Raw genomic sequence first — 18774 nt, 5'->3', positions numbered from 1 at the left:
AGCAGTCATTACCTAATAAACTTGACCTTTTACTCTGTAATGCTCTTTTCCCCCTCTACACCAAACCTCTTTGCCGAAAATAGCCGATCTACAAGATCAACGCCTCGCAGCGTAGATCTGCTGTTTTTGACTACAGTCAGAATATGGACACTTGGGTTCAAGTTGTTAATATAACAAGGATTGGAAGATTTGGAGGACCCCCTGTAGTAACTCTGAGGACCTCCTAGGGGTCCCGGACCCCCTGTTGAAGACCCCTGGGATAATGGTTGCAAATAGTTGCATTGGTGTGGCTTTAGCTTTGGTTCAGCTGTAGTTCAACTTTTTCCAGTGTTTAGTCATTTGTTGCTTGGAAACCTATCTTTCCCCAACAACACTGACTGCTCTCCTCACATCAACAGTACCCTCTCAACTATCACTACATTACAGATGTAATTGTCCAGTAGAGATGCAAGATGCATTTCATGGTTGCAGGAATAATGGCATATAGAACACTGGATAATATTCCATTGGAACGTTTGTTTAACCATGGGCTGGCAAACCAGAATAGACCACTGACAAGTCTCTGGTCTGGTCCCATATGACAGGAGTTGGCTAACGGTGCATTTTAATTGGCCTGAATTGAAGGGCCTAGCAGATAATGGAAAAGTTCAGTCCTTAGTTGTAATGGATACTAAAAGAGAATGAGATCAATAGATTAGATGCAACAATGTCTGCACAAGATTTGTTAGAATAACAACAAAATAACAAAGTCTTTAGGGGGAATGAGGATTGTCTGTCAACACGCGCTTGTGCCCTTGTGCACTCTATCTGGACATTGTGCATGTCTGTGTTTAACCCATTTAGGCCTAGGATTATTGACTGCTTTAACTATTGAAAAATAGCAGATATACAAGCTCACAGGTGCCGTGCTGCGAGCTTGTTGATCTGCTATTTTTGAAAAAGTCGTGAAAATATGTGCAAATCTTTGAATATATTATGTATTTTCAAAGCGAACGTTTGTAACTCAAATTTTGCTTCTGGGTGGTCCCTGGAACTAAATATTTTGTGATGGGGGTCCGTGGCCAAATACATATCATTTTGGGGGTCCTTCACATGAAAAGGTTTGAGAACCACTGACATAGTAGTCTCTCAAGAACAGACTTAACTGAGCTCCAGTTGAGTGAAAAGGACCTTTTCTTTGACGATGGCTACCCAGATTGCTGACATAGAAAAACCTTAGAAGGATTCAAAAGACACGTATAGAATCGGGTCAAAATTCGAATTTTCACGATTTTTCAAAAATAGCAGATCTACAAGCTCGCAGCGCGGCACTCGCGCTGTGAGCTTGTATATCTCCTATTTTTCAATAGTTAAAGCAGTCAATAATCCTAGGCCTAAATAAACACCCCCAGGTGGAGGCGATTTAGCTCATTTTCATGTTGCTCAGGCGCCCTTACCTAATGCCTATATAATATAAACCACACTGCTGCTGCCTCATGAGTGATTAGGGTCATTTTCTCCAAGATGAATCTGTAATTTGTCACATTTATCAGTGATGAGGGCTGTGTCCTTACATGCACTGTAGGGCAAGACGGATAGACTTACACACATACACACACACACACACACAGCAAAGTTGTACTTTGTCTGCGCACGTACGCAACTACGCATGCTTATGGATAGAAGTTCGAGAGTTCTGAATATACAGTAGATGTACAGACGCTCACACTCACTCCTCACTCTGCAACTAATGGCTCCTTGCACTTGTATGCATCGGGTCATATTTCCTTGGACCAGTAAGTCAACAGTTGTCCACTTCAGCATTCCTCTGCAGGGCATTCGGGGGACGAGCGGTGGAGTGTGTGTGTGTGTGAGCATGTCCCACTGCTTGACATACCCCCTCATCATCATCTCATATCACTGCAGCTGCTCTCTGTGTGTGTGTGTGTGTGTGTGTGTGTGTGTGTGTGTGTGTGTGTGTGTGTGTGTGTGTGTGTGTGTGTGTGTGTGTGTGTGTGTGTGTGTGTGTGTGTGTGTGTGTGTGTGTGTGTGTGTGTGTGTGTGTGTGTGTGTGTGTGTGTGTGTGTGTGTGTGTGTGTGTGTGTGTGTGTGTGTGTGTGTGTGTGTGTGTGTGTGTGTGTGTGCGCGCGAATATTAGGTCCCCACAACGGTTAGGTTTGGGGATAGAGGTTAGGGTAAGGCCACAGGACTTCATAACAATGAATGGAAGTCTATGTAATGTCCCCACAAGTGATGTAAATATATAGTGTGTGTGTGGTGGGGGGGCTGAGGTGAAAAAGCTGTGTGAATGCATCTGTATGGTGGGTGGGTGGGGGGGGTTGCATAGTCTTGAGGAGAGCCCTGTAGTTTATTGCGTTCATTAGTTTGACCAAGCCCTGTGTCCAAACCCCTCTCTGCCCTCTCTCTCCCTGCCAAAGGGTTGGGCTTTCCTCAATGAGCCCCCTCCTCCGTTTAGCCTGACGTGCCCTCTCTAAGCAGGCTACAGTTACAGTATATGTTGGAACGTCCTACCACACACAGGGTACACACACATATAGCGTTCCTAGATACATATTCACATGCATACAGTATATACCTACGGTACATGGGTGACACAGTAAGTGATGTTTTCCTTAACAGTACCCAGTCAACTCCAATGTCAATATAGGACATGGATATGAGCTGTGTGGACTCATTTAATCCACAGCTCTGGTGTTAAGATCTGACACTCAGTGCTTTAGAAGATGGATTATTAGAGTTGGACAAACTCTCTCACTCTCACACACACACACACACACACACACACACACACACACACACACACACACACACACACACACACACACACACACACACACAGCGGGACATGCACACAAAAGCAGACAGACAGTAAAGTCAGTTTGACAGCAGCTACAGTAAATCCTTGTCCTTGTGCTCCTCAGCCATACATTTGATCTTCCCATTGAATTGAGACTGGCTCATGGTCTTCTACTGCACACTACAGAGAGAAGAGAGAGTGAATTCTTGAATAGTTCTTCTGAAAGGCCGAAAGCTCGTTATTCTCGTGCTCCTCAGCCACCCCACTACCCCTTTTCATTTTCTCACACAAACATCTCCTGGGTTGAGGTTTGAAACAAGGGCCTGTTACCAATTACACAGACACAATGCCAAAGCCATGCTTCTGGACAGCTCCCTGCTTGTTCACCATATGGCTACCATCAAACAAACAGGCAGGGAAATGATGCTGATATACTTCATTGAATATTCTGTAACACTGGTAGCCCATGTCAGCTAATATCAGTGCAGATATCAGGTTTTATAGTATGTGGCTTTTTGTTTTGATTTGATTCATGAAGGTTTTGACGTATTTATTTGGGGGGGGGGGGGGTTGAGATAAGTAGTGCTCAACATAGGCTTTTTCCATTTTTGATAATGGCAAAGTCAACCGCACTATTAACTTCTAGGTTGTTCTCTTGGTTAAGATGAAGAGTATGAGAACAAGGGATCTGTCCAGACAGTGTTAAAATTTTAGTATCACTCGAAGCTGTAGATACAGAAAGGGAGTGCTGTCTGTTGAGTGGCTGCCATTTTCTACCAATTAGCAGCTGTGACACGAACCACAGTGGCGCTTTCACAGAATATTCCAGGAAGGCTTTTAGATCTGTAGATCAGGGGTTCCCAAACTCTTTTAGCTCGGGGCACCCCTATAAATATTCTTTTCATCCGAGGCACCCCTACATTATTATATTCCTAAATTTCACTCCCAGCACCTTATATTTATAGCATATTTTAGCGATTATGTTGCGAGGAAAGCAAGATAATAGCCATTTTGTTTAGAACTGACTGAAAATAACTTTGTACTTCAAGTTTAAAATGATACTAAATACATTTGTCCAAAAAATATATACACGTCCAAATAAATTTCAAATATTCAAATATCAAATTATCTTGCGGCACCCCTGGACTGCCTTCGCGGCATCCCAGGGTGCCCCGTCACCCACTTTGAAAACCCCTGTTGTAGATACATGGCTGCCATTTCAGTTTTAAAACGCGTGACCTTAACCTTTTCGCGCAGGGGACCATTATCTGCACGTGTGTGCGTGCACGCGTGGCACGCTCGCATGCATATGGTTTGTGTGTACATGACATGTACGTATGTTGTTCATGCAGAAGAACACACATGACACATTTGGGCATGTGTGTGCAGTGCACTCATGCGTATGATGCATGACTCAGATGCACCTCGATTTACATGGTAGTTGCATCTGTTCACGTCAAATGTAGTCAAATACCATGTCACTAATGTGTGCGTGACACGCACGCTTGACATGTGTTTACATGTGTGACATAAACACCCCCCATACACACACGCATGTATGCACATACTGTATGTGCACACAGCAGAAGCCATTCTAAATCAGCATAAAGGGAGGGAGAGAGTGCATACAAATTGTATTGATAATGCTATCAATCAACCATTCTCCATCTGTCTATCTCTTTTATCCCTCTCTCCTCCTGCTGCCCGTGGGTGTTTGTACCAGGCTTGCCTGGCCTGGCATGGCAGGACCAGTGCTAAATGGAGGGCAAAGGTTGAATGAGGGACATTCCAACTAGCACTGTTTAGGGAGAGGAAAGAGAGAGGGGCAGTGAGAGAGAAAATAGAGCAGGTACTTCATGGAGTGAGTCAGTAGTACAGTACAGTACAGTACAGTGGACTCCCAATCTACTGCCTGTTACTAGCCTAGTGTTCATGCCTCATGCTGAATCTCACCCTCCTTTGTCACTATATAGGTCATGAAAACTAAAATACTGAAGTCAAATGCTTATGACAAGGTCAATGTTATAGGTGCCGTAAACGGTGTGTACAGTAGTCATGGGATTACTATCATGAGACAATCAGAAGTAATCAGAGTAATACAATAGACCAAGATTGCCCCCTAGTGGTTACTCTGTCTCACAACGTTGGAAAACCCAAGAGGTTGCATGTCTCGCTCTTCAATAGCTCCAGTATATCTTTAATAGCATCATATACAGTACTGAAAAGATATTTCCTTTGTTGGTAAATGATGGACTTGAACTTCTATTCATTCGCATTTCTTTCTGAGCAACAAGAGGGGGAAGAAAGTTTGTTGAACTGGCTCACTGGCGTAGGTGCATGAATATAAGTGTAAAATCGTGTGCTATGCAATCCAAAGCTCAACTTGTATTCTGTATCGTCGCTCTATATGCTCTAAAGTGCAGAGATTGACCCATGAAGGGCCTTTTTAACATGAGTTAAATGAACCGCTCCAGTCCAAATAAGTTATGTTGAGTTTGTGTTATTTAAAGACAGGGTGCCAAGATGTTTTCCCCCCTACAACAATAGCATCACATCCATGATTATAGCCTACTTGGAGGAAGACTTTTTTCAAAAAAACATTGTTTTTATGTAGCCACAAACACCTGTTCATTAAGTATACCTGGTTTTCAGGTGGGTGTTGACCCAGCTAAAGCTAGCCACACGCACAGTGTATTCTATTGGGCCTTTTGACTCAGAGTGGCTTTCAGGAAGAAAATACACCGGGAAGACACATTTGCATATTATAACCACACCTGGGTCTCTATTAGAGTAATGTTAACTCCATAGACACATTCAAAACAGAAAAGGTACAAAACTATGGCACCACCTCTTTAAGAAGACACATACAAACCTAACCATAAACTGTTATGTTAAGTTTGTGTTGTTTAAGTTGAAGCATACTGTTCAACCATAACCATAGAAGTTGTCCTAACAGTTTGTTGTACTGTGTGTCCTCTGCAGCCTGAGGCCCCTGGATGTTGAGTTCATGAGACGTCTCAGTAAGGTTGTCAACATTGTACCTGTCATCGCCAAGGCTGACACACTCACTCTAGAGGAGAGGGACTACTTCAAACAGACGGTGAGAGCTGTGTGTGTGTACGCGTGTGTGTGTGTGCGCGCGTGCGTGTATGCATGCACTGGATTTCTGGGTGGTACAAATGTGAATAACGTTGCTGTCGGGCAGAAACCTCTTATCTTGCGTGCGCATTTCATACATGCGTTTGCTTGCACTCTACCCCTTACCTTCCCAGCTGTAACAACCCTGCAGCATGTCTTTAAAGTGAGCTTAAAATACATGGATGAATAACATGGGTACAGGTTAGTCAGCAGGAACACAAGACACACACACACACACACACACACACACACACACACACACACACACACACACACACACACACACACACACACACACACACACACACACACACACACACACACACACTCTCACAGGTTGGTACCATCCATATATAAAGCAGCGCCAGACATCACAAACAAAAGCCATCTGGACAAAGCCACAGTGCACCCATCCTGGGAAGTGGCATGTCGTCTCAATAGCCATAACACGTCCAGAGTCATGTTTGGTTCAGAAGGAAGCATTTAAGACCTTTTCTTTTAAAGCATTTATTTACAGTACAGCGTTTCAGAAGAGGGAACTTCTGCCCAACGGAGCTCACTAGCCCGTCATTACCAGAGAATTACTGGGTGAAAAAGGGAGATCGGAGCAGACGGCAGCCAAGTTCTCAGACGTTCTCTACTCGGTGGTATAATAACCACTTCAACCCTATATGGTTCACCGCAGTCCCTCAGGGCTCTATACTTGTGACCTTTCTGCTTTCCCTCTACATTAAATATCTTGGCTGAAAATAGCCGATCGACGAGCTCACAGTCACAACGTGCCCCCAGAATATGAATGTTGGGGTTTAAATGGATCAGTGATGGGGGCGCCCGCTGGCCTACTGGTCCAGACGCATACCACTTAGGCATTGCCATATAGGCATGGATGCCTGGCGGCGTCGCCGGTTCGATTCCCGATCCGGATGACATTTGCTGTGTGTCGCTCCCCATCTCTCCCCCCATTTCCTGTCAGTCCTATCTAATAAAGGCATAAAAGCCCCAAAAAATAAATCTTTAAATGGATCAGTGATGGAAGTACAAGTATTAATACTGCTACTGGTCTGTTACAAGTAGAAGTCTCGTATTCAAAATGTACTTGAGTAAAAGTACCATGAGTAAAAGTACTCATTGTGAAGAATGTCCCATTTCACAAGTTCAAAAATGTTGTATATATCGAAATATATACAGTAAGATGATAATAATCAAAATCTACAAAGTAACTAGTAACTAAGGTTTTCACATAATTGTAGTGGAGTAAAAGTACAATATTTTCCTAAATTGTAAATAATAAAGAAAGTAAAATACTTCAAAATGTTACTTGTACTTAGATACTTTATACCCTTGAAGAGGATAAAGACCTGTGTGGAAATGCAAGGACAGGAAATTCAGTACTGAAGACAACCATCAATACTGTATATGTGACACCTAGTAGTGACTTGACCGGTCTTTGCTGGCATCTGTTATAAAATAAAAACAATACACTGGGAGCCAGGATTGATCATGATTATTATACTACAGGTCCTCTAGCTTGACTACTAAAGTGCGTTGCTTTGCTTGCAGAGGTTCTGCTGTCCAGCCCGCTGAATGGACAAGAATTCAACAAAGTCACATGACCAAAATAATCAAATTCATGTTAAAACAATGCAGTAAACAAAAGACAATATTTAAACCGTGAGCACCGGCCTGGTCCAGTGTTTTTGGCCATGGCTGTTGTGCTCAAAGTGGGTATTGTACTCTCTTCATAGGGTCCTAAATAACAACGAATATTGCGTGGGCTGATAGTCATACGCTGTAACCTCACGGCCTCATGTCCTCATCATCACTTTTCCCCTCTGCAACGTGTGGTGTCCCTGCTGGACAGGGGTGTAAAACATCTGCTGTGATGTCGCTGCTTTCGGGCAGAAACCTTGCATCTCCATATTTTAGCTTTTGTCATTTGATAGTCCTACTTTTGTCGTACAACATTGTCACACAAACGCTGTGTGTATAGATACTGTGTATATGGTGGTAACGTCTGTCTGTGGGTTTTATTAATATTTAACCAATGAAAAGTAGCTTGTGAGCTTGTGACTAAACAATAACTACATTGGATCCATTGGAACGCATGTTTTTTTCCCCCCGTTTCCTGAAAAGTACATACGAGGTTTCCGCCCGCCCGGTTTCCTCTTTCTGTTCCTTTGTGCGTTTCTGTTTGGCAACAACACACAGTCCATTTGGGGAAGACCATGCACCACAGTCCTTCTCTCCCGTCACTCGATTCATCACTGTATGTCTCTCTTGCAAGCACGTGCACACATAGATATCAAAGGGGGCTTGAGCCCCTGCCCTTTTATCCGTCTGTAAAAAGTGCCCTCTCCAGACCATGAATGCAGTTTTTACTATGGTAAAAGAAATACAAATGCGCCCTTTTCATGCAATACCTGAAGGCAGCATTCAAGAGAATTGCCATGTCCAAACTCTCTGGAACTTGAATGCAGCATCTTATGTTGAAAGAATTGCCCTCTCTGTGTAGAAATTCATGCTGTATGCCACATCTCCAGTATTGGCTTGATTATGCTTAGTTCAGTGTGGTATCGTTGTGAGCTTAGAGGTCGGCTATCTTCGATATTTTCACCAAAAGGCCATTTTAGAGATTTCAGCCCCTGCCTCTCTAACATTCTCTGCACGTCCCTGGTTCCGGGCTCGCGTGGCAGCTTTATTAATTCTAGAGTTGAGAAGGCATGCCTGGGCAGAGTGGGCACTATGACGACCATTTCCCTCCACGAACGCAACACCGTCCAGTGAGAACAATACAGGGAGTGGACCAAAAGCCGGGCCGAGAATGCGAGCTGCGGAGCTTATTGCAATGTTGCTTTGGTTGGCCACACACGCTATGTAGGGCCCCTGAAGATTATTGACTTAAAAACCTCCTGCCAAACTTTTTTTTTTTTCATTGCCGTTTCTCTACTTGCAAGTGGACATGTGAATGGAACAAGAGAGTTATTTTATTTTATTAGAGGTCTGCCCTATGTCTGTCCAGCTGTGTGCCTCTGCTCATGTTCCCCTCGCTGACCGTTGATGTGGCTTTTTTTCGTGGTTAAATTTCATCCTATAATGTAACCCTGAGAAAGTTTTCCAGGGATAAACAATAAAGCCTTTGATTGCGGACCAAGTAGTCAAAGTAGTAATTGTGCGGGAGAAGAACAGTCATTAATTTAGAGCACATCACTCCAGAAAAGGCCATTTGCCTCTTTTCTGTGACGCTCCGTCTGTAAATAAGCCATTATAAAGACATATAGTGGATATAGGGCGGCCATTTTATAAGCCATAACTGTGTCTGGCTGTGTTTTCGTAGTGGTGGTTAACCTCCACATTATCTCCTCCATGTCAAGGAGATTAGGAGTCACTTAGCGTCAGCACCGCCAGCCCCAACAGCATGACAGAGTGTTTATTGAAGTCGTTGAGTGGGCTAGTGGCCTCTATTCAATAATAGGGTCCTCCATCCTGGCTTCCCAACTTAGATGTCTGTGTGTGTATACTGTGCATGATTTCAATAATGGCAGCTGTATACTTACCAGCAACAAGTTTGTGTGTGTGTGTGTGTGTGTGTGTGCAGGGGCTTCACAAGGGGGGGGGGAATTGGGACTGATTACTAGGGCCCAAGGTGGAGGGGCCTTCATTATTTTATAATTTAGCTATTGAAAAAGAACAGATATACAAGCTCACAGCGCGGCACCAAGTGCCACGCTGCAAGCTTGTAGATCTACTATTTTTGAAAAGTCGTGAAAATGTGTGCAAATCTTTGTATTTTTTATGAGAACATTTGTAACTCAAACTTTGCTTCTGGGGGTCCCTGGAACTGCACCACTGACACAGAAACATTTGAAAAATTCAAAGACTTTTCACGATTTTTCAAAAATAGCAGATCTACAAGCTCTGCGAGCTTGTATGAAGAACATTCATGGGGGCCCGGCAGTGAATCCTTGTACCCAGGACCCAGAATTTGGTGTGTGTGTGTGTGTGTGTGTGTGTGTGTGTGTGTGTGTGTGTGTGTGTGTGTGTGTGTGTGTGTGTGTGTGTGTGTGTGTGTGTGTGTGTGTGTGTGTGTGTGTGTGTGTGTGTGTGTGTGTGTGTGTGTGTGTGTGTGTGTGTGTGTGTGTGTGTGTGTGTGTGTGTGTGTGTGTGTGTGTGAGAGAAATGGGGATTGACTTAGTAGTTGGCTGCAGGCCAGCGCTGAGATGATGGATGAAGAAAGGCTTTGGCTCTGATTGATTGTTACAGTGTGTGTCTGAGCGACTTCCCTTCCTCTGTCTCCATGAGCGATTATTATAGCAAACCTTTTGTCTGTGGGTAATATGGAGTCGTTATGGTATAGAAAAGGAAGCTGTCTCCGCCTGCTCATTTGTAAACCTCCTTTGAAGACATTTTTAGCTGTAGAAGGAGAAGTGATCATCAAGGATCTGGCATTTTAGGTATCCGTAACGATGCAGCTGCAATTATTTACAAGCTGGATTGTTTTTACTGTGGGTCAATCTTAACCACTTGAGAATCAAGATTCATCAAGGTTTATTTGACACTCACTTACACACAATAACAATTACACAATAGCAAGATGATGATAATGATAATAATGGATTTAATAATAATAAAACAAAAGATAAATCATTGTCAATCAAGTTGGCAATAGTACAATAATGAAAATCTACAAGCTCCTAACGTTTTGTACTGTGCATTGTGAGCTTGTAGATCAGCAGTTTTTGCTATTTTTGAAAATGTTCTCCAAAATGGGGATGCCATGCCATGGCTAATGCAGTTAAATGTGTCCCCATGCAGATTAGGGAAGAGCTGAGAGCCAACGGGATCGACGTGTACCCTCAGAAGGAGTTTGACGAAGACGCAGAGGACAGGATGATCAATGACAAAATCAGGGTGAGTTCAATAGGCTCAATAGCTGTAAACCTCAACATCTGAATGGTGGCCCCTGATGGCCGAGCAGATTTGGCATAGAGCAGGGGTCTTCAATGTTTTCAGGCCAAGGACCCCTTAGTTGAGAGAGAGATGAAGCAGGGACCCCCTCAACCTTTTCATATATTCCATATAGTTTCATCGTTTGACAGCACAATCATCAGTGTATTTTGGATTCATGTCAATTTGTGTTTTCAGATATTTAACCACTTGAGCCATCATTACCTAATAAACTTGACCTTTTACTCTGTACTTAGTCTGCTCTTTTCCCCCTCTACACCAAACTTCTTTGCTGAAAATAGCCGATGTAGATCTGCTATTTTTGGCTACAGTTCTCAGAATATGGACGCACTAGGGTTCAAGTTGTTAATATAAATAGGATTGGAAGATTCGGAGGACCCCCTGTAGTAACTCTGAGGACCCCCTAGGGGTCCCGGACACCCTGTTGAAGATCCCTGGCATAGAGTGTATCACTAATTATAATTGTAATTAAAGCTGCAAGCAGCAATGACCGGGCCCTCGGAGATCTACCCACGTCACAAGGGGTAGCAGCCAATTAGCATTAGAATTTAAGAATCAGCATTAGCATTTGTTAGCATTAGCATGTGTTAGCATTAGCATGTGTTAGCATTAGCATGTGTTAGCATTAGCATTTGTTAGCATTAGCATGTGTTAGCATTAGCATTTGTTAGCATTAGCATTAGCATATGTTAGCATTAGCACATGCTAAAAAAAAATTTGAAAAAAAAAATTGAGAAAAAAAAATTTGAGAAAAAAAAATTTGAGAAAAAAATTGAGAAAAAAAATTGAGAAAAAAAAAATTGAGAAAAAAAAATTTGAGAAAAAAAAAATTTGAGAAAAAAAAAAATTGAGAAAAAAAATTGGAGAAAAAAAAATTGAGAAAAAAAAATTTGAGAAAAAAAATTTGAGAAAAAAAAATTTGAGAAAAAAAATTTGAGAAAAAAAATTTGAGAAAAAAAATTTGAGAAAAATTTTTTTTGAGAAAAAAAAATTTGAGAAAAAAAAATTTGAGAAAAAAAAAATTTTTGAGAAAAAAAAATGTCATATGATACCAGCCACAACTCTGTACGATAAACGGTTGATGAGTAACAGCCAAAAAAAGGAACAATTAAGTATGGACCAATCAGAAGAGGGGGCACTTCCTGTTTGGCGAAGGAAGTTTGACGCTTCGCCACGGGCACGCCGTTTTACGAAAACTCACGATTCGCACAACTTTTCATCGTTAAGGTGTCTTGAGTATGCCGAGCGAACTTGAAGTTGATCCGATTAACCCCCTAGGAGGAGTTAGTTAAAGTGCGACGCGTGAAAACGGCCAAAAATACACCAAAACGCCACTAATTAGTCAAAATGGCTGACTTCCTGTTTGGTTTCGGACGTGGCGCCGAGAGACTTTTTTGTGAGTCCGGACACGATACAGATGTGTACCGATTTTCGTACGTGTAGGTGAAACCGTATGGTGGGGCTTGAGGCACGAAGTTTTGTAGGGGGCGCTGTTGCGCCATTAGGCCACGCCCCCCTTTTTTTTTTTTTAAATACGTACATTTTCGCCACTTGTGATGTGTGTGCAAAGTTGCGCAACTTTTTGAGTACGTCTTGCGGCTCAAAAACGCGATTCATTCGGCGGAATAATAATCTTTGCAAATACAATAGGGTCCTCACACTGTGTGTGCTCGGGCCCTAATAAAAGAATGAAATGTAGAAGTTTACACCAAGCCCGCTTCAGAGATGAATAACGCAGGACCGGTCGACAAAGTGTTTAATGCCCCAGTTCTTTGTGTGTGTGTGTGTGTGTGTGTGTGTGTGTGTGTGTGTGTGTGTGTGTGTGTGTGTGTGTGTGTGTGTGTGTGTGTGTGTGTGTGTGTGTGTGTGTGTGTGTGTGTGTGTGTGTGTGTGTGTGTGTGTGTGTGTGTGTGTGTGTGTGTGTGTGTGTGTGTGTGTGTGTGTGTGTGTGTGTGTTACTCACTCAACAGGAGATGATCCCTTTTGCTGTGGTTGGAAGCGACCAGGAGTACCAGGTCAACGGAAAGCGAATCCTGGGCAGGAAAACAAAATGGGGCACCATAGAGGGTAAAACACCTACACTTTACACACAGACACACACACACGCACAGGCACAGCTGGTCACATTTTCCTACCAAACAGACAATGGAAAACGGGTCATCGTTTCAGATCAGATTTACCTTTGCCTGACTTACAGCACGGTTTCCCATACAGTGGGTCGGGACCCATTTGTGGGTCACAGACCAATTGTTAATGGGTGACGAGTCGAGTAAAAATCCCATTTCCTTTTGCTATGTTTAAATATATATATACAGTATATATATTTCAAGAGATTTATTTAAAATAAATCAATGTAAAATAACAAACAAATCAAAGAAATTCCATGAATTAAATAATAAGTATAATAATAATAATAATCTATAACGCTTGTAGATCTGCTATTTTCACTATAGTTTGGGTCCCGGGCATTTGTATAATCTCTCTTTTGGGTCTCGACCTGAAATGTTTTGGAACCAGTGACTTACAATGACTTACAGCAGTGGTTCTCAATCTTTTCAGGCCGTGACTCCCATAATAACCATATTTTAACTGGGGACCCCCCATTCTAATGATCACTTGAGAGTTGAGGCATTACATTTTGTATATCACGGTTCTATTTGCGAAAATTGCAGATCTACATGCTCACAACGCCTCGCAACGCGAGGCGTTGAGAGTATGTAGATCTGCAATTTTCACAATTTCTGCGTCTAATATTTGACAATTTGGCCAATGTTTAATTTGTCATTTTAGAGGTATTAAAAAGTCCTTCAGTTGTCACTATAGAAATGTGCAGATACCCTCTATACACTTAAACTTTATGTTGATTTGTTTACTGTTGAGTGAGAAAACAATGTTGCATATTAAGTTAATCATGGGGACCCCCCAAAATAATTTGGCGACCCCCCCCCTCCCCCCCTGGGGGTCCCGACCCACAGGTTGAGAACCACTGACTTACAGTACAGTACTGAGCCCAGATCAAACTATGTGCAAAATGTAGCTACTGCTGCCAGCATACGTTCGAATCCAGTCGGCTGATTTAAGGCGTCTGTCGTTATGCTCCCGGCCATGTGTTTATCATGTCCATGTTTGATTGTCTGTATCCTGAGAGATTTAAGAGATTTACTGAACCGTCTGTGTCTATGATATAATGCAGGGAGACGTGTTGTGGAGCAAACTCATTCACATGCACACACACACACACAAACACACACACACACACACACACACACACACACACACACACACACACACACACACACACACACACACACACACACACACACACACACACACACACACACACACACACACACACTCTTCCAGTAACTTTTAATACTCTTGTCTATGTTGGTTGGACTGTGCTGAGCTCTCGTGCTGCCAAGAGAGAGGTTTGTCGGAGTGGGGGTTGGGGGGTGTCCTTGCCTCATCTAGGGATGAGTGAGTGTGTTTTCCTACGCCGGAGGGGTGGTCGGTCGCTCGGGGAAGCCAGGGAACGATTGGAAGGGCAAACAGAGGTGCTGGAGGAGGTCTGGACGGAGGAATGTCACAACGTCTGGAGCGCTAGGTCCTCCTTCACAGAATGCACTTGACCTATCTCGACTTGAGTCTTGAGCCCTCCCTTTTTTTCCTATTTGGAGATATGCATATATAATATATTTCCCGTTGTATTATAGATTGCATTATCAATTCATTTTGAAGTGAGTTAATACATTGATTGATTAATTAATTGGAATTGTAGCCTTCGGACGTAGCCTACTTGCTTTTGTACGTGACAACTGCACAGAACCTTTGGTCTTGCAACTGCTAGAACCAAAAGAAAGTCTTAATTGTAATCCTCCAGGGAGGGCAAACGTGCACACACAGGAAGAAAGACATTCTTATGGAGTATACTGAGCAGTTGTTCTGAACGTGAAGGGGCTACTTGAAGGGGTTCCAGGGGGTATCCAGCTAAATGCTTGATAGTTGGGACCATGGACACTGAGATTGTACAAATGGAAATTAACACTCGGGTGACTGAAAATAAAAAACTACCACTCTGACTGCATTTATAGGTCAAATTGACAGGTAAATTCTCTCCCTTTTTGCCCAGTAGAGCAACACCTCCTCCCCTGCTGCCAGCGGGGGTTCTATTGTCTGTTATTCTATTGACAATAGAACCCCCACTGGCAGCAGGGGAGGAGGTGTTGCTCTACTGGGCAAAAACTTGAAAGAATTTACCTGTCAATTTGACCTATAAATGCAGTTAGAGTGGTATAATCGTATATTATTTCATACTTAGGAAATGTTTCAGAAGGAAACATATATCTTGAGTATTTAGGAAAAGCCATGGAAGGGGACATTTTCTGAGACCTTCACGGGGAGAGTTATTGCACTTTGCAATCTCAAAATCGGCCAAAATGACCTGTTAGTCACCCATGTGTTAAATGGTTCAATTTGTGCAAAAATGTACAGAGGGTTTTAGTTTTGGTGTTCCAGAGATAAAGAAATTAACAAATGGGGTCAGTGGTCTAATGCATATCAAACTCTGCGTTCTGGAAATTAAAAAGGTTTGAGAATCACTGATGTAGAGTATGAATGGAATATATTTGCTCGTCTGACCTATTTTTTCCACGTTGAGGTGCAGAGTGCATCCTATGCTCTTAGCAATATGCTTAATGCCTCTTCCAAATGGACTCAAATAGAGATGTACCGTATGATAAGGTGAAAATGTGTGGGAAATGCAGTGGACTCTGGCTGAGGGAACAATGGCTCCTTTCTAGCGGGCCTAGGAGGTGGTGGTTCACAGGCAAAGGAGGTGAGAGGAGGGAGGGATTTGGGCTTGTCATCACTGACAATAAATTAAGCCACAGAGGAGTCCTCTGGATCTGTAGTTCTTAAAACAAGGTCTCTGTTACAACTGGGCGAAGGACATTTCATTTCATCCAGTTAAATTAACACTGAAGAATTTACTGTGTAGTTTATGTGTGTATGAGAGAGAGAGGGAGAGAGAGAGAAAGAGGGTTGGACGGGATATAGGTTCATTGACGTAGGGGGGCCTCGTGTATTTCAGCCTATAACCATGTATATGCATATAAATACACAGTTTATGTTTCAGGGTCTCTCTATGTGTGGGGTTGGGGGGCACTGGTATGGTTTCTCTTTGCAAGTTAACTTAGGAGGGCTCTCCCTCTCTCCACCACTAATCAACACTCTCACACCCAGCTGTTTCCCAGCTCTCCTCCTCTCCCTAACGCTCAAGGAGAATTTAATTTCCTGCCCTTGGATTTCAAAGCGTTGCATAAATAGTATCCCTTTTTTTAACGTTTATGGACTTGACATAATCTATAATTCAAACACGTGTTTGCCCTACTAGAGGGAGGTACCAGCGGCTTGTCACAGGGACTTAGTTAAAATGTCTCATTTACGTTCTTCAATATAGGGGTGGGGGTGAGCGGCGGGTTGAGATGTATTAAATTACTGGGAAGTGGGAGAAGGTATTATCTTGAGTTAGGAAAATTGCTGCAGATGTCAAGTTGGAGAATGTCCTTCAGCTGACTTTAGTGCAAATCTGCCATCTTGTGGTGGGAGATAGAATGACTTGAGTATCTTGGTTGGTGTATGTAGTGGAGGATGGTTTTGTTGTGGTGTGCATTATCAAGAGGTGTATGCTGTTCTGATATGGAGAAACACTTGAATATTGTTCATAACATAATGTATAATATAGGTTTTCTTTCATATCATAATTTGACAAAGGTTCCTTTCTCTTTTTGCAGTTGAGAATATTGCACACTGTGAGTTTGCTTACCTTCGAGACCTTCTTATCAGGTAAGTTTAGCTTCTTGTTATACTGTAGAACATAGAATTCTTAGGTGCTATTGGCTTTTCTTTGTTATGTTAGCCAAGCTTTTGATGGTTTCACTGGGAGTCTAGTCCTCTGTGTTTTTATAGTTTTTTCTGATAAGCCTGGGTGACACTTGTTTTTCAAGTTTTACACATCATTTATATGATCTATGTATAGTACTTTCTGTGAAAATGGCCATAATAAACCCAATAACACACAACAATTTAATGTTTTGTTTGTTTTACACATTAGACAATACTGTATTAGGCCTCACATTTTTTCAAGTTTCAGTCCTCCAACAGTTGTGCCATTTTCTTTTCAGAACACACATGCAGAACATCAAGGACATCACGGGCAGCATCCACTATGAGATGTACAGAGTTCGCCGGTTAAATGAGTCCAATGCCGACCCCAACTCCCAGCCGCCCACTGGCCAGCCCAGTGGCCCTCCTCCCAAGGCTAATGGTCAGCCCAACACGGTTCCCAGTGTGCAAGCCAACGGGGTAGCTGTTAAGCATGAAGCTCTGTCCCACGAGATGTAGAGGGATCTGTGTGCACAGGCCAGATAACTGAGTTCTATTATCAGAAAATGGAACGAATGCAAAGGTTTCAGTCTTCTTCACACAAGTGTGATTACACATTATATACTGTATGTCAGTGTTTCAAATTTCAAGGTGCCCCCTTAACTCTGACAGTGTACAAATGGAACCAAATGAACCCGTCGGGGTTCATTTGGTTCCATTTGTACTCTGTCAGAGTTAAAGACTTGTACAGGTCCATTTAGACCCCCATAAAGGAACCCACAGTCCCTGGAATCCACTTTGAGAACCACTGCCGTATGTGAATGCATACAGTACATGCTCCACATCCATGTACATTCTACATTCTACACACACACACACACGCGCGCGCGCACACACACACACACACACACACACACACACACACACACACACACACACACACACACACACACACACACACACACACACACACACACACACACACACACACACACACCGAGATTACCTAGGGAGCCATCTTTGCTATAAACTGCCTAAACCACAGCTTTTCAAAGTGTTGAAGTTACGTACACCAAATCCATGTACAAAAGCAGGAGATCCTCGTTTGACAAGAGCCGGAACCTATCGAGCCAGGTGTTCAAAAATGAAGTATGGCACATGATCAGACGATAATGGATTGAAGTCAGACGAGTAGCTTTTTTCAGTGACTTCTATTTTGTCTTGTCGTGTATAGTAATGTGTAGAGTGGCTAGAGTCGGGATCTAGTTTAGTCTTATAGTGTTATGGAGGGAGAGAAGACATCGACACATCTGCACTGCAAAATAAAATGAAAAAACATCTGCAGTGTGGAGCAGCTGTTACTTAAAATGACAAACCCTGTTCTCTGTTGTTATGATGTTTTTAAGATACATTTTTTGCCAAACGACCCATTTCCCAAATCCCCTTTACGTAATGCCATTATTATGTTGTGTTGTACCAGCCTCAGTCCTACTGTGCATTTTACATGGCTCATTTACTATTGTATTTTTATTGCTGTTGTTGTAAAATTGTGTAGTTGATTATGAGGATGGGAGTGAATGTGTGGAGCTGCCATGCCATTGCATTCATCCATTCTCGTTCTCGGATCGATTTGTAAACCAAATAAATGTACTTTTTCTGTTGTTCTAAAGTGAAGCACATAGAGAATAGTTTTATGGGTAGGTATATTTATGTGTACTTTTCGTGTAATCCAATTCATTTCAGTAATGATATTACAATACAACTATGGACTTTCAAAGAATCTTTCAGGTCTTACAGTAAATAGTGATGGTTTTCGGGCAGCGTATTCTATTCATCCATATTGTCGTTGTCGGGTGGAAACCTTGTAAGTCCAAAACTGTCCTTTATTTGTTATTATTTTAAAAACAATCTAAAATAGTGAAAATAGCCCATCTACAAGCACACAACGCCTCGCATCACGAGGTGTTGTGTGCTTGTAGATCTGATATTTT

General features: G+C 42.5%; 1 protein-coding gene across 3 annotated transcripts in view; it reads left to right on the top strand.

Annotated features, from left to right (window-relative positions):
* Nucleotides 1–17448, top strand: part of septin9b (septin 9b) — a gene marked incomplete at its 5' end in the record, with an annotated part of 109206 nt that extends 91758 nt beyond the window's left edge. For all 3 annotated transcript variants that reach the window (XM_080721133.1, XM_080721132.1, XM_080721134.1), the window contains 5 exons: nucleotides 5780–5897; nucleotides 10748–10843; nucleotides 12871–12967; nucleotides 16693–16744; nucleotides 17083–17448. In XM_080721133.1, coding sequence (XP_080577259.1) covers nucleotides 5780–5897; nucleotides 10748–10843; nucleotides 12871–12967; nucleotides 16693–16744; nucleotides 17083–17302 — 583 coding nt within the window. In that variant the 3' untranslated portion in view covers nucleotides 17303–17448. The remainder of the gene's footprint in view (nucleotides 1–5779; nucleotides 5898–10747; nucleotides 10844–12870; nucleotides 12968–16692; nucleotides 16745–17082) is intronic.
* Between the last annotated feature and the right edge of the window lie 1326 nt (nucleotides 17449–18774).

Source organism: Nannobrachium achirus, assembly GCF_963921795.1.
Source record: "Nannobrachium achirus genome assembly, chromosome: 3".
Classification (NCBI taxonomy): Eukaryota; Metazoa; Chordata; class Actinopteri; order Myctophiformes; family Myctophidae; genus Nannobrachium; species Nannobrachium achirus.
The sequence above is the reverse complement of the archived record's forward strand: the minus strand, read 5'-3'. Positions and strand labels throughout refer to the sequence as shown.